Below are 14,680 nucleotides of genomic sequence, written 5' to 3' on the forward strand. Positions count from 1 at the left end.
TATGCAGAGTATACTGAGGTAAGTTCCTATATGTCGTCTTATCGTTAGATGTCTCATAAGGTACCAGTGATAGATTTCATAATATGCGCCCATTCGCGCATACTATAAAACAAAGGCGTATAATTAATGATCACGCTTCTTCAGGGCGGTCCTGATAAGGGCAGATCTTATCCATCCACTCCCTTTGCTCCTCACTCTCAGCTAACGACATGAACTTTTCCTTTTGCATGTAGTTTGTCTTCTGCATATTTTCATAACCTTGGGGATCGACGATTCCATCAGCTGGCAGGATCCCCGCTTCTTGAAACTCTGCCATTAGTCGCTCAACGTAATCACGGTTCTCCATCTTCTCCTCGTGCAATTTCTTTTCTTCTTTCTGTAAAGGAAATAGGACGATCAACTGCAGATTCCATTTCCGTCCAATGATCCGCCACAGCCATCAACGATGCGCGAAGCCGGAACTACTTCTCTCGATGACCAAGCCCCCGTTATTGCTTTGATTGGTTGGGCGAGAGGTGGCTTCCCAGTACCATTACGTCGTATAACAGCATAGTGTTGGGGATTTCGCTTAGCAGTTAGAACTTCGTAATATTTACAGGGCACTTTCGTAGAGCTTGTCTGCCCTCAGTCTATCTTTCTCGGGTAAGGACTTGTAATCCTCTGGTTTCTCTGGCAAGACCCAACTGAGGGAAGTGGGTTAGGGTGCTGGGCCATCCGGGGTACCCTGGCTTGCAAGATCAGGGGCGCAACTGTTGTATGTTGCCAATCGATGATATCAGTCATGGTTCCTGTATTGAGGCCGACGTAGACGTTGTTGAGGTGGAGGTCGCTGTGCCATACCGTTGGTTGTAAAAGGTCCGCAGAGCCAGCGTCATAGTCATATTGCGTTAGGTGTGGAACAACTCGCAGGTACTTCTCAATGAGGTCTATGTATTCGCTAGGCATCTCGGGATCGGTGTTGCTGCGGTAATGGTTCATGCGTGGCTGTGCATTCTGCATTGTCCACATCCTCTCATTAATTCCTAAAGTTGTCGCATAATCGGAAAGATTGCGCCCTGTTATACGCCACGAAAGTCAGAAGGGATACTATTTGATTTGGGAAGAGGAACTTACAAGAACCCCAATACAGTGTCATCTCGGCGCAGCCAGATCAGAAACTGGGTCCACGACAGGGCCAATGCAGTATTTACCCAAATCGTCTGCAGGGGTTCACTTCCAAATCCACCACCTGCCTTATATAGCTGTGCTTAGATGAACTGGGAAGCTGATACCACACATTGCTGAGAGCAGTCCCTTTTGCCTTTTCCATAATGATGTATTCACTCCCAACAGGGTTCGAGGGGTCACAACTCCAGCTTAGCATCCGGGGAACTTGTATACCGATAATATCTCGTACCTTGCACTGTTAGCTTTGGTATGTCTGTCTGACGAGTTCGAATTTAAATAGTCCATGGCTGCAACTTCACTGGCGGTGGTGAGGACCTTTGGTCCTGCATTAGGATTTGGCAGCTTTGCGACCACTTGAGAACCATTGTTGAATGTAAGAAGGAAGGTTTATATTGTCCCTCTCGATATTCCATCATATGGGTGCCTGAAGATTTTATTACACAAACTATGGGCTGGAGAAATCTGGGCGCATACATCTCTTCCTATCTATACCACTAGATCGTGCGGCAACAGCAAGAAGCTCCCAGTTATTGAAACATCGATGTCTCTCTGAAGCTTCTGGGGTATCATTTGATCTGCTTTGAGTCAATAAATAGCCAAGAGCAGCATTATTCGCAGATATACAGCCATCGCTTGGTGGTATATTGGTAAAAGCCTTCTTCACTGGCTTCAATCACTATAAATACCATGATAGCAACATGTCCAATAGCAGAGATCCTAGCGAAGCTTCTCACCGGTACCATCACTTTTCTGCAAGTACAGTAACGTAGAGTGCGTCTCTTAATGACGGTCCCTGGAAGGATTCGTTTGTCCGCGAAATTGGCGGTAGGGAGGTCCGAAAGTGTATTTTCTTGCGACCGCGAAGGAGATATTCCATAATCGAATCCTCATAATGTTTCCAGCGAAGATGTTGCACAAGGGGTTTGTTTACTGCAGCTAGTTCGTGGGATCTTGTTATCAAATCAATTGACCCGCGAGCAGACAAACGATGTTCCAATCAACGAGGTCAACCGTTATCGCCACAACTATTTGCGCCACTTGTTCGGCTAGAGGGTCCCAGTCGACATCTCACCTTTTTCTCTCTGAGGTCGTCGAATGAAACAACTGACGGGAAGGGAAGGCTAAGGCCCGGGCGGGAGAACCCGGCGATCAAAGTCCCGCTCTGATGCTCTTTTAAGGCCTTAAGGGAGGCCACTGACCAGTTGGCACGCTGGTAAAAAGGTTTCGTAGAAACGGAGTTCGAAGCCCAATCCGACCTATTTGACATGTCCAGTCAAGGCAAATATGAAAGAACAGGCCCAGATGCAAAAATCAGCCTATGAGTAGCTGGTATAGTCGATCAACTTTGGGCTTCTATACCTTATCGGACTACCAGTCCAACGTCTGCATTGGGTATAGGAGTGGACACGATGATGGCAGGGAATACCATGTTTTGTACAATTCATGCAGTGCGTCGCTGCGTGGATAGCCAATCGTCACAGCATGAGACGTTTTGATGGAACTAAATCCTTGCTTATGTGTGTCCACTGCTATTGGGAATCCTGATTCCGGACGACCAATCCATTGTGTCCAGTCGCTGCGTCGGGAGTGTGGAGACGCCAAAATACGCTTATCTGGTGGTACAAGGGATCGACGTTGGCTTTTACTGTAAGCTTGAGAATTTGAAACACAGCTGCCGTGCAATCAGATCTGGTCTGTGTGACTGCAAATCGATATGCATGCATGAAGGTCTGATAAGCGATCGCTGTTAACCACGTGTAGCCATCGGACTTGTTAAGCTTTGCCATGATCTCCCTGTATACTCACATGTGCCGGTTAGTCCGACAACGGCCGAGGGAGTAACTAGTGCCCTGTCTTTCCAGAATAGACTAGTAATCGCCTAATTTCACCCACGACTGCAAGCGAATTGCAACTGTCGGGTGGCACCTGACTCTTGCGTCCATTATGAGGTTGCGCTCAGGGACCGACGATCTTGGCAGCAGCCAACGAGACCAACAGTGAATGATATGGCTCGTTCAGTATGGATTTCTGCACTCCCTGCAGTTGAACTCGACCTCTCTCTTCTCTCTATCCGCAAATCAGAAATAAAACCTGGGCCTGCCTACCAACTATGGCCCCGTCTTTCCTGAGAAAATTGAGTCTTCGCCGCCGTCGCGATGACAACAACATCGTCGAGTCTTCTCCGCATTCGGAAGTCCCAAAAATGCGGGGAGCAATCCAAGCACTTCCATTGTTGTCCACACAAAACAACAATCCCGAAAACAACCGGCATGCAGACGCTTATAAGGCAGAGAAGTACGATGCACTCTGCAGACTTCATGCTCAGCCTGCCAACGCATCCAAGTCCGACCCCGACCAATCCCCGCAAGACACTCAAGCCCTTATAGAACCCGGCGTTGACCCCTCAGACCAAGAACCAGCCTTCACCTGGCAGGACGTTGAGCCACGGACGGATTTCAACCCACCATCAATCTTAGAATACTTCAATTACGAATTATCACCTACCGAAAAGGATAACCTGCTCTATATGGAGACCCAACGGCAGTCCTCCGCGCGGAGCGCAGGAACAATACCGCAGCTCTCTACTGTGCCCGAAGCACGAGAGCTACGATCCGCGCTGGAGCGCGCAGTTCAGGCGAGAATGCTCGGGATTTCAACTACTTTACCCCCATACAACGAAGTGAGCGGTGCCGTGATCGTCAACCAGGAAGGCCTCCCGCACTTTCTCTCGCCGCAGGAGGAGGAGGAACGACAGGTCTCGTTGAGGCGCGCAGTCGAGGAGAGGATGTTGGGCCTTCCGCGTCGAACGAGCTTTACCTGGGCGCAATCGCATGGCCCTTCGTTACCGTCTTATTCGCCTGCGAGGTACAAGTGAGCGGTCTGAGCTTTATGTCGAATCAATATAACCGATTCGGATTCGGAGTTGAGGAATTAGGCGTTAAAGTTGACTTTTGTTTGCATTGTACAGCACACCTTGGCGTCTGGCATTCTTGTACATACCTTTCTTTGAATTGTGCTCGGTTCAGAGCATTGACGCGTTCGCTTATGAGCCTACGGGCTGGTCGGTTGCACCTTGACATGGGAATTGAGATAATATTTACCCTTAATATGCATTTCAGCAGGAGGCTTTGTGCAAAGCGCTTGCCGGTCCTGTAGGGAATGAAAACAATTGACACAACGCCGAGATATGTATAAACAATGTCTAATCGCTATATGCAACTTTTGATTGCCTCAGGTATATCCACTGACCGGCCGCCTACTAGCTGCGGAACAGCCGCAATCCAACCTCCTCGCGGTCCTCATCACTTTCCTCCGCAGCACTGGCATCCTCATCATCCCCCTCTCGCAATAACCCACTCGCCGTCTTCCCGAGCAAGGAGGCGAAGAACTCCTCGCGAGCGGTATTGGTCCACGTGCCGCGATCCTCCGGCGCCATAAAGTTCTGCAGCTTCTCGTGGACATCGAACCGCATCTTTCGGCCCTTGGAGGCCCGGGTGTCGACGTCCCGTTTCACCTTGTCCTTGCGCATACCTGTAATAGGGTGGATACCTTGCCGGGAAGGCAGCTGGAGGTGGAGGGTGTCGAGACCGTTCGTGATGGCGTCGGAGGACGACATGCGCTGCTCGACGAGGTCTCGGAGCAGGGACTGGTAGAAGACGGTGTCGTCGTAGACGGGTTCGGGACCGTCCTCGGAGGAATTTCTCCGGCGCTTGGCGGCGCGGTCGCCCGTCTCCGAAGCGACCTGCGCGTCGATGACGGCGGTGATCGTTTGTTGACTGGTGGCGCTAGCGCCGAGGAGTTTTCCTCGGGCGTTGGGGAGTGCGGCGGTGGAACCGCGGACCTTCAGGGACCACTTGTCGAGCACGGCGCGGCGGTGGCTGACGGCGTCGGCTTCGAGGTCGGTCATGCGCTTCCAGAGGGAGTCGGTGGATGTCGCGACGGACACCGCGGAGGGTCGCTTGCGTTTCTTAGACTCGTCCTGCGTTTGTGCGTCGGCTAGAGCGAGGCGCAGGTCTTCGAGGGTGGACCAAAGCGCAAGTGCGGCGGATTCGGCGGACTTGATGGCTTCACCGTCGATGTTGGGCTTTTCGTCGCCCCCTTTTGCGGTGATGGAGAGCTGGTTGATCGCTGTCATGCCCTTTTGGAGTTTGATCCGTGCGTTGAGCAAAGCGTCGAAAGTCGCGCGCTGCTGCTTGACGGCCCGACCCTTGGCAGCGTCTGCTTTGGCGGCTTGGGAAATGGTGGCTGCAATTGTTTTTTGGTCGGAGGACATGAGTCGGCGCAGTTCCTCGCGGTCATCGGATTTGGAGGTTTCCTTAAATCGCACTTTGCGGTTGTCGGTTTCCTCATCCTCCTCCTCGTCCTCATCTTCATCATCGTCATCCTCTTCATCGTCGTCATCAGAGGGAAATTCTCCGTCCATGTCATCCTCGTCAAATCCATCTTCCGAATCGTCCTCGCTTCCTTCATCTTCCTCAGACCCGTCGGTATCCATGCCCTCTCCACCCTCCTCGTCGGAGGAAGCCTCCAATTCCTTCATCTGCCGCTTGCCACCCTTTCCGGAGGTTTTGGATTTCCGTGGTCGCTCTTCTTCGCTTTCCTCGGATGAGTCTGCGTCCTCGTCGCTTCCTAGCTCAGAATCCTCCTCTTCCTCGTCGTCATTGTCCTCCTCCTCGTCGCTTGATCGTGCTCTGAAAGGGTCGTCATCACTCTCGGCTTCGAGCGCATCCCGGCTAATTTTTGAGCCGGCATATTGTTTTCCAAGGTTAATTGGGTCCTGTTTGCGAAGCCTCGCCTTTCTGGTCGAAGTTAACACCTTGAAGACAATGATTACACACAGTTGAAAAAGTTGCACTCACCCTACAGCTTGGTAATGCTCTCGGCCAGCATTAGGATCAGCAGCTTCGGCACCTTCATCGTCACTGTCTGGCCCGGCGCGGTCCAAGTCTTCGGGGTCGAAATCTGATCGCATTGTTAACCTTGATTCAACAAGACAACCAATTTATCAAGAGCCAACCTTTAGGTGTAGGGTCTTCCAGCTCTGCGAGCCGTTCTGCAAGTGTTTTTGGCGCCATTTCGCGCCTTGGACGGGTTAAAGGTACGGAGATTATCGTCGATAAATTTTTGGTCAGACTCATTTTTTTATTTTTCTGCCCGTGATATTTTTCGGGAGGGCGGAATGCGGTGTCGGATAAACTATCCATTTCAAGATGTAGGCTAACCCAATCAGGGAGGTTTTTCCAGGCGGTGTACTTTTCTCTGGCAGTAAATGATGTCCGTTATTGTTGCTTCTCTGCAACATTATTGAATCTGCCGTCAACAGCAATATGTTACAAAAGAGACTATTTTCGGCTCTTCGAGCTCTTCAACATGAAAACCCATTGGTAAACAACCGCTTTTACGACTTGGTTGATCGCAGATATTAATGTTAACAGGGTCTTCCGCGATCCGGCACACCACCGTCATTCCCGCGCCGCCGGGGGTTACCAGAAAAGCGCAAGATCCGTGATGTCAAAAAAGTGATTGCGGTATCATCGGCCAAGGGTGGTGTGGGCAAATCTACCATTGCAGGTACGCAATTTTTGCTTAGATACCATCCGGATAGCTTCATATCAGCAGTTAAACATCCACGCATGATATTTCCGCAGATTACTGACTTTCCTGCGCCAGTGAATCTCGCTTTATCTTTAGCTCGCCGTGGGATCCGTACGGGTATCTTGGATACCGATATCTTTGGTCCCTCTATTCCAACTCTTCTTAACTTGTCTGGTGAACCCCGCCTAGACGAAAGTAAGACTATATTTGAGGCACATGCCTTTGGATCGTAAGAGCTAATCCGCGGACTAGACAACTGCCTCGTACCTCTGACTAACTATGGCTTGAAATCAATGTCAATGGGCTACCTCCTCCCACAGCCAAAAGCGGACCCGTCGCAACCTGCGGGCAACATTCCCATGGACACCACTCCTATCTCATGGCGTGGTCTGATGGTCACCAAGGCCATGCACCAACTTCTCCATTCCGTCTCCTGGGGCCCTTTGGATGTGCTGGTCCTGGACTTACCCCCGGGGACCGGTGACGTACAATTAACAATCGGCCAAGAGCTTGTCGTAGACGGCGCCCTGATTGTAACCACGCCACAGGATATCGCTCTGCGCGACGCCGTCCGCGGCTTTGGCATGTTCGAGAAAATGAACATCCCCGTCCTTGGCATGGTTCGCAACATGGCCTACTTCGCGTGCCCGCAGTGCGGTCACCAAACGAAGATCTTTTCCCACGGTGATAGTCATGGCCATGGCTCAGAGGACTCAGGCGTGGTCACCGAGTGCAAGCGCCTAGGCGTTGAATTCCTCGGGGATATCCCTCTAGACGCTAAGGTCTGCGAGGACGCTGATCGTGGAGTGCCTACGGTGGTCTCAGAGGAGAGTGATGACCGCAGCGTAAGGCGCAAGGCTTTTCTTGATGTTGCCGAAAAGGTGGCGCGGAAGATTGGTCTGGAGTGGAGTTGATGGTAATTGCCATGTTATTTGTATAATAAATATACCCGACTGTCTTCTTCTTAAGGGATATACCGATGATTCGTTCCTTTATAGTGCCAGTAACTAAGGTAGATGTCAAATGCCTCGCACAGCATGGATAACTGTCTTGATCTTGGACAAATCAGGGCAGGAACCAGCTCTTGTCTGGGATTCTATGGCTGGATATTGTGGCTTATGAATAGGATCTTCTCTCTTCATGTTGGCACAGCGGGCTGGGATTTACCGCTCTGCCTTGGACTTGAAAGCCACCGTTATAGGCATGGTCCTCGCTGAAGGATTTTTTTCTACGGAAGTTCCAGGGTAGTGTACTTGGCTATTTGGACCACATGTTTGATTGGAATGTGATATATCAGGTAAACGGATGGCAGCCAAGATATGTAACCCTGCTGGGTGTTCACTAGATACACTTCACTGACAAAAAGGAGTGAAAACTGACAGAAACAGGATTGCAACTGAATTCTGATACGCTTAACCAAGATTGCACTCAGCAATCAACATTGTACCTTGGTAGGTGATCAGATCCCTGCAATCAGGGGAGGATCCGTGCTGAGGAAGGCACTGTTGCCAATTTCCCTGATGCTCCAACCCAAAGCTGGGGGTAACTCACAAAGCAGTTTCCTTCTGCATCATGTGCTCCAGTCTCACCCAGGAACATAAGCTCGGTTCGATTGCCCAATTGGTCAGCGAGGGCTCGGTATTCCGAGTGGAGAGCTGGCATTCGCCAGCCGTGCTGGTAGTTCTGAGGGACATGGCGCTCTTGCATTTCGGGTCAAGCGCACAGATCAGAGCGCACTCATCGTAAGTAAGTCCCGGTCGAATAGTCCGGTAGATGTCCGCCGAGGCTTTGGCCATCGACATGTCGCATTTCTGCTTGAAGGGCCTGTTTCCGATGGTGATCATCTGGTCTTTCCCAGCCGGGGACAATCCTTGTAGGGGGGCACTTGAGGGCCGGCGGCAGCGTTGCATTCGCACTCGGCCTGTCTTTCCTCGCTCACTTTGCAGGCGGCCAGATTATCCTTGCACTTTTGCAACTGCTCCAGGGTGCTTTTACCGAAGGGGTCCTCGTCGTCGTTTTCTTCTTTCCGATAGGTCATGAACACAACGCTCTTTGTATTGACGAGCGCAGGAAGCGAAGAGTGCTTGGCGTGGAGACAGGCGCTCGTGGCTCTGGGCAGGCTAGTCCAGGCACTGCCTAGACATCCGCTGCCCTTGTTGGCACAGGCCTTGACACAGTCCTCGGGGTTACTTGCGGCATATGCCTGGTACTGGTTGTTCGGGGGAGCGTACTGGCCGCAATGGTAGGTGACAAAAGAGTTTAAGCTCCACTTCGACTTCTTCATCGGAAGGAAAGGCACAGATTCGGTCGTAGTGCTGCTGGGCAGTTTGGGCGTAGGCAAGCCCGCATGACCCAGACAGGGCCAAGATAACGGAGGCTTTCATTACGGAGAGAGGTAAACACAAGTGGTAGTTCTAAGATAATGAGCTGAGAGATTTGTCTGTCTGATTGCTGTTGAGGATTGGGATTCGAAAGTGAACTGAATCGAGGGAGATGGGGGTACTTATAGGCTTCCGGCGTCTCCTTCTGCTGAATGATGCAATGGCCCAGTAGGCCTTTGAAAAAGCTCAGAAGCCTTCTTGCTTTGAAAATAAGAACTATTGCCAGACATGCATCCCTCTTGCTAATCATCTTGGGACATGTTTTGTGTTGTCTCATTTCTTGGTGATGCAGTGCAGCATCCAAGAGTATACTAACATGGTTGATTTGGAATTACAGTGACCAGCTACCCCTCTGTCTTTTAGGGACTTGATCATCAAGTCCGTTGACTTCAAGCAATAGTAAACCGGTCACTTGGTGGATTGGACCTGGGAAATACTGACATGCTGGCTGCAAAAACTAGTGGATCACAGATGATCTCACATCATTATCCATGTACACTGTTGAGCAATGCACCTCAGGTCATCCCAACGCTGGCTGCTGACGACCGTATGTGCAATACACAGCTGTATTGTACATCTTCCATACTCATTCTCGTCACGGACAGGAGATTGTGGCTGGCTGAATAGGTAGACAAGGCAAGGAAAGAGAGGGCTTCGTTGGTTGGAGGAAATCTGACGAGTGATCCATCACACTACCTGCAGAATAGGTTGGAGCATGTAGCTATTCTCACTCGTGCCTAGGCATCTGACTCTGCAGTCCATAATTTACCAAGCTGCGACTGCTTGAACGGGAACACCGTAGAGACCTCGAGTTCTACGAATCTGGAAGATTACCTGACCTACAACAGGATGAAGTGACTGCATACAAAGCTCTAGAAGTCTCAAAGAAGCCTTCTATTTATACAATTTAGACCCGTATGACGATGGCCATCTATCCAAGCTGGTGAGAGCTTTCAGCAAATGGTGCAAGCAAGCTATGTCAGAAATTTGAGCCTCAAGCTAAAGAGTTAGGGCTTTAGATCTCTGGTGACATGTGGCAGAAAATTGCAATTTAGAAGACCGTGGCCATCTTAATCTAAACAAATAGATTGTCTTGGTTCAAGTGGGCCTCAGGTGTAGGAGGTGAATCGGAGCCTTTTGCCCGTAAGACATAATCCGCGCTCTCAACATAATGAGAAACAGGTTGGCAGGGGCCCGAGACGCTTGTTTGGGCTGTCCCTAATAGCTCTGCAGCAGCAAGAAACTTCTCGTCTCGGTGCAGATTTGCAGCCCGTTGGTACCTTCTCTGAATTACATTGGGTGCTTCTCGAGCATAGCGACGTAGAGCTGCTACGGCAGTTCTGTACCCTTGATCATTGGGGCTTTGGAACTTGCACATCCTTTGATGATCTGCACTTATGCCGCATCTTTCCGTGTTGTCGAGGATGGGTGCTGCACTCGTTTCATCCACGATATAATCTCTTTTGTATTTGAGATCGGTCTTCTCTTGCTCCCAGAAGAAAAAGACACGGAAATTCGGCATCAGAGGAGCGAATTGATCGGTGATATTCTGAAGTATCTCGGATTCTCTTTCGAGTGCATTGACCAGCCCTGTTTCAAATTCCACCACTGTCTTTGGGATAGTAAGACATGCCATTTTCTGCAGACTGCCAAGAAGATTGGCTTTGTTTGATCCATGATGTGGTGTGCCGAAGAAAAGTATAGCAAATGTACAGGTGTAAATTGAATGGATATGAGCGAGTCTGTGTCGACTCTCTGCGTAAGCCAAGGCCTGTTAACAGTAAGCAAATCGGCGTGTTTCGGTATTAGCGGCATTGCTGTCCAACTTGAACACACCCTTTTAACTATAATACCTCCGAGGGAATGGCATATAAAAATAATGGGTCTTTGCGTCGCATCTTCAAGCTACTACCGTCAGCAGTGTCTCATTTAGTTGCCTCCAGCGCACCTACATCCCTATCAGACTCCAGCTGAGAAACCAATGTCTGGGCGTGTTGTAAGACTCTATCTGAGCTCGGCCTCTTTCCGTTCCATGACGAGATACTCGCATTATAACCCCATGCCAGGACTCGGGCACGAGGAAGATATTTCGGCAAATAGGCTGGATTGCTCAACCAGCATGTACCTTGTGGCTTGGATGTCCATGTCTCCGTCACATGACCATTTAGTCCATGCACGGCAACGATACTGATCGGACGTTAACAGAGTCGCATGTCTGGTAAATTCGAGCGAACTCACTCAATTTCGACTGCCTCATCGGCTGGACGGTATAGCTCCTGTATGCCGTAGATTTGTTGAGAAACATCCATGTTTTACCCATTCCCTTAGCTCTCTAATATGCGCAAATGGAGAATTAGTCATTGTTGGCTACCCAGATGACCTGAATTTATATCAGAAGCAGTTTCCATTTTTAGAACGGCCCAGCCTTTTGATTGAATGGGTGGCCACAGTCCAGCCACTGTTATGGCCACCAGCGAGTGACCTGCTTTGCATTAGTGCGGGCGCTTATGCCGAATCATAGTTATTGCATCAAATGAAAACCGCAGGCGTTAAATTTCATTCTCTTGCTCCCAGAATTTGTATTGTCTATCGGGTGGCATGAGTAACTTATTCCATCATGCGCTCTGCGGGTCTTAAACAAACCTGTAATGTCACAAGGACCTTCACATTCTCAAGTAGCACAAGACTTCAAAGCTCACATAACTAGCTATTTGCTGTGGGAGCATCTGGACCACCATGAATTTGTCAAGCCTGCAGGTACATCATCTTGAAACGCACCACTTCAGGAGCCCCATGGTTACGTAACATATTCAATATGCATAAAGTGGTAGCTTGGGAAAGCCCAGGAAATGACACTAAATGTAAGGCTTGAGTCTTGACGCTGGTTTTGCTAAAAGCTGCAGAAAAGTCTGCTAGTCTTTACGGACATCCACTTTGCACCCGTCGGCGCTTAAGAGCACCAGTGTCAGCCGCTGCCTCTCGCTTCCAACTGGCTCATTCGGCTCCCCTGCAGGTAACATAATTTGTGAGAATGTTTGCAGTATCCTGACGACGGTATAAGACACCTCCATTAGGGCGAAATCCTCGCCCAGACATTGCCGGGGCCCACCGCTAAAAGGAAAATAGGCCCAGCGAATATTCTCGAGTTCACCGCTCTCCCAACGCTCAGGACGGAATTCATATGCATCTGGACCAAATATGTTCCTCTTTCGGGAATTCACGTACTGCGAAAACACGACGAGCTCACCTCTCCTTACCAACATAGGTTTGTCTCCTTCGGGGCCGCCCCCCGTTGGTAGAAGAGTAGTTCGTATAGCTTCACGATTGTTCAGCGGAACAGGAGGGTAGAGACGAAGACCTGATGCACGAAAATCAGTGACTGCTCTTCACGCATAATTCAAGGCGGCTCCGACGCACATTCTTTGATGACACAAGCAAGGTACGGCATTTTTTTGATTTGCTCCCTACTTGGTATGTGACCACCCTCCATGACGGTGGCTATCTCTTGCCGCAAACGTTTCATGACATTCTCATGACGAATAAGAAGTCGGCTGATGACCATAAAGGCAAAGTCAGCACTGAATCGGAACAAGTTTCGACGTCAATACATACAACGTCCAAGACAAACAGCATGCTGTTGTATCCCGGCCAGCTAGTAAAACATTCAGGAGCTGATCACGGAGCTCTTTCACGGTTGCGGACTCTTCAGCTATCTGCTTTATGAAACCATCTTGCTTCATGACGTCTCGGTCCGGATTTTCTAGATCCAAATCCCTGATGTAATTTTCGACAAATCGGTGTACGTTCGCACACGCTTTGCGGAATGCTGGGGGATTATATAGAGAGTGCCAAGGTGCTATACGAAAACGTTTGGCAAGACCTTCTTGAGCGATGTTGAAGCTTTCCGCGAAGATTTTGTTTTCTCTGTGCTGATCGATTCCTGCCCTCAAACTATAGATCGATCTACCGAAAAGTAGAGCTGTCGCAGTGTCCAAGGTCAAATCGAAAAACAAAGGTTGGAGGTCGACAACCCCGCTTGCTGGTAGGCGATCGATCAGATTGTCGACATGCTCGCGGAAATGGTCCAGGTTCTGATACTGGACACGAATGAATTGCTTTCGTAGGAGTTCTCTTGAATGTTTCCATGCTGTTCCCTCTTGAGTAAAAATCCCATTTCCCAACAAGGGTGCAAAAATTTGGGGCCTGGCGCCGAAACCGTAGTCTACACACTCCACCCAAAACTGGTAAGCAGCGCTATCTCCACTAAGTGTTCATCAACCTGGTAAACGGCAGTTACCTTTGAAGTTTGTGGACAAAACAGCCTCGACATTAGAGGGATGCAATAAATGGAAAGCTCTCGGCCCAAACAACAGATACTGGGTGAGATTATTGCCCGGTTCGTAATCTTCTGCCACCTCGCAGAGATATGCAAGAAGTCGGCCTTCTGCGTTCGTTTTCCAGAGGTCTATAATGCGATCAATTCCAAGTGGCCATTTTTTGGGCAGCTCTGGCGGTAACTGGCAGCCGTGTCGCAAAGCAACAGCAGAGTCGTTCTGACAGACCGTGAGCAGTGGTCTTTTCAGCAGATCGAATGTTCACTCACGCGGTAGTCTTTTAACCTAGAGAGGGAGAGGTAGCAGACCCGACAAAGGCCGACTATGAGTATAGCCCAGATGAGAAACGTTGTTGCCATAGTGTTCTGATGGGAAGCGTGACTTAGCTGTATAATTTGTTTTGAGGATTAACATGCATCGGTGGGGAGATGGTCACTTATAGCCTGCCTTGTGCCGTTTTCCTGCTGGCCATCAACCCTCGTCCGCCAAGCATTCTCAGCGCCATCACTGACGCGCTAATGCATTGAATGTCACGCACCAGGCAGAGAAAAGCGGAACAAGGGGCTGGTTTCTGGCCGTTAACCACTACGGTTGAGCCGCCCTGTGTGGAGTATATCTGGCACAGACGCCATCCCTTATTGACCTCCCCACTTTTCCTCCTTATAGCCTTCCTCCCGTCTGCCAACTGAGATACGCACTACGCTTGAACTATCTCAGCGTCTGTTGCAGTTTCCACGATGCCTTCGGGCCTCCACGTATTATATTCGCCCAATCTTCTCCTTCGAGGAAGACATCAGGACCAGAATATTTCTGACGTAGAGTAAGGCATCACACCAAGATCGTTTATTTCCCAACCCACTGACAACTTCATGGACAGTATCGTTGCAGTTCATGGCTTGGCCGAGGATTCAAGGAAAACCTGGACTCGGCAGGAAGCAGGCGTATTGTGGCTCAGAGATCTCCTGCCACAACATATCCATAATGCAAGAGTTCTTACGTTCGATTATAACCCCGATCCCTTACTATTCACTGGGCCGGGGTTTATGGACAAGGTTCAAGGTCATGCAACTACACTAGTGGCAGATCTGGAGGCTGAGCGGAGTTTGATGAATGCCTCTCAGCGACCTCTCATATTTGTCTGCCACGGGCTTGGAGGTATCATCGTTAAAAGCGCCCTTATTCATTCAGCGAGTCGGACTTCTC

At 49.9% G+C, this 14,680-nt stretch overlaps 7 protein-coding genes across 7 annotated transcripts; 2 read left to right on the plus strand and 5 right to left on the minus strand.

The window, feature by feature from the left end:
• Positions 1 to 130: 130 nt before the first annotated feature.
• ALT_0484 (uncharacterized protein) lies at positions 131 to 1,135 on the minus strand (the record flags this gene model as incomplete). Its single annotated transcript, XM_033554965.2, has 3 exons — positions 131 to 376; positions 724 to 1,055; positions 1,114 to 1,135. 3 exons carry the CDS (start codon positions 1,133 to 1,135, stop codon positions 131 to 133), a joined length of 600 nt encoding a protein of 199 aa, XP_033410856.2.
• Positions 1,136 to 3,277: 2,142 nt separating this feature from the next.
• On the plus strand, positions 3,278 to 4,042 carry ALT_0485 (uncharacterized protein; the record flags this gene model as incomplete). The annotated part of the gene is made up of 1 exon (XM_033554964.2): positions 3,278 to 4,042. The coding sequence occupies one exon, from the start codon at positions 3,278 to 3,280 to the stop codon at positions 4,040 to 4,042; it is 765 nt and encodes a 254-aa protein (XP_033410855.2).
• Positions 4,043 to 4,426: 384 nt separating this feature from the next.
• On the minus strand, positions 4,427 to 6,242 carry ALT_0486 (AATF family protein; the record flags this gene model as incomplete). Its single annotated transcript, XM_033554963.2, has 3 exons — positions 4,427 to 5,966; positions 6,027 to 6,129; positions 6,185 to 6,242. The coding sequence occupies 3 exons, from the start codon at positions 6,240 to 6,242 to the stop codon at positions 4,427 to 4,429; spliced, it is 1,701 nt and encodes a 566-aa protein (XP_033410854.2).
• Positions 6,243 to 6,494: 252 nt separating this feature from the next.
• ALT_0487 (Mrp/NBP35 family ATP-binding protein) lies at positions 6,495 to 7,676 on the plus strand (the record flags this gene model as incomplete). The annotated part of the gene is made up of 4 exons (XM_089598987.1): positions 6,495 to 6,551; positions 6,603 to 6,738; positions 6,859 to 6,957; positions 7,015 to 7,676. 4 exons carry the CDS (start codon positions 6,495 to 6,497, stop codon positions 7,674 to 7,676), a joined length of 954 nt encoding a protein of 317 aa, XP_089456651.1.
• A 633-nt stretch (positions 7,677 to 8,309) lies between these two features.
• Positions 8,310 to 9,046, minus strand: ALT_0488 (uncharacterized protein; the record flags this gene model as incomplete). The annotated part of the gene is made up of 2 exons (XM_089598988.1): positions 8,310 to 8,606; positions 8,702 to 9,046. 2 exons carry the CDS (start codon positions 9,044 to 9,046, stop codon positions 8,310 to 8,312), a joined length of 642 nt encoding a protein of 213 aa, XP_089456652.1.
• Positions 9,047 to 10,218: 1,172 nt separating this feature from the next.
• On the minus strand, positions 10,219 to 10,779 carry ALT_0489 (uncharacterized protein; the record flags this gene model as incomplete). Its single annotated transcript, XM_089598989.1, has 1 exon — positions 10,219 to 10,779. The coding sequence occupies one exon, from the start codon at positions 10,777 to 10,779 to the stop codon at positions 10,219 to 10,221; it is 561 nt and encodes a 186-aa protein (XP_089456653.1).
• A 1,276-nt stretch (positions 10,780 to 12,055) lies between these two features.
• ALT_0490 (cytochrome P450) lies at positions 12,056 to 13,836 on the minus strand (the record flags this gene model as incomplete). The annotated part of the gene is made up of 5 exons (XM_089598990.1): positions 12,056 to 12,501; positions 12,561 to 12,694; positions 12,756 to 13,365; positions 13,441 to 13,696; positions 13,747 to 13,836. The coding sequence occupies 5 exons, from the start codon at positions 13,834 to 13,836 to the stop codon at positions 12,056 to 12,058; spliced, it is 1,536 nt and encodes a 511-aa protein (XP_089456654.1).
• Between the last annotated feature and the right edge of the window lie 844 nt (positions 13,837 to 14,680).

Source organism: Aspergillus lentulus (assembly GCF_001445615.1).
Source record: "Aspergillus lentulus DNA, contig: Alt01, strain: IFM 54703, whole genome shotgun sequence".
In the NCBI taxonomy this organism is placed as follows: domain Eukaryota; kingdom Fungi; phylum Ascomycota; class Eurotiomycetes; order Eurotiales; family Aspergillaceae; genus Aspergillus; species Aspergillus lentulus.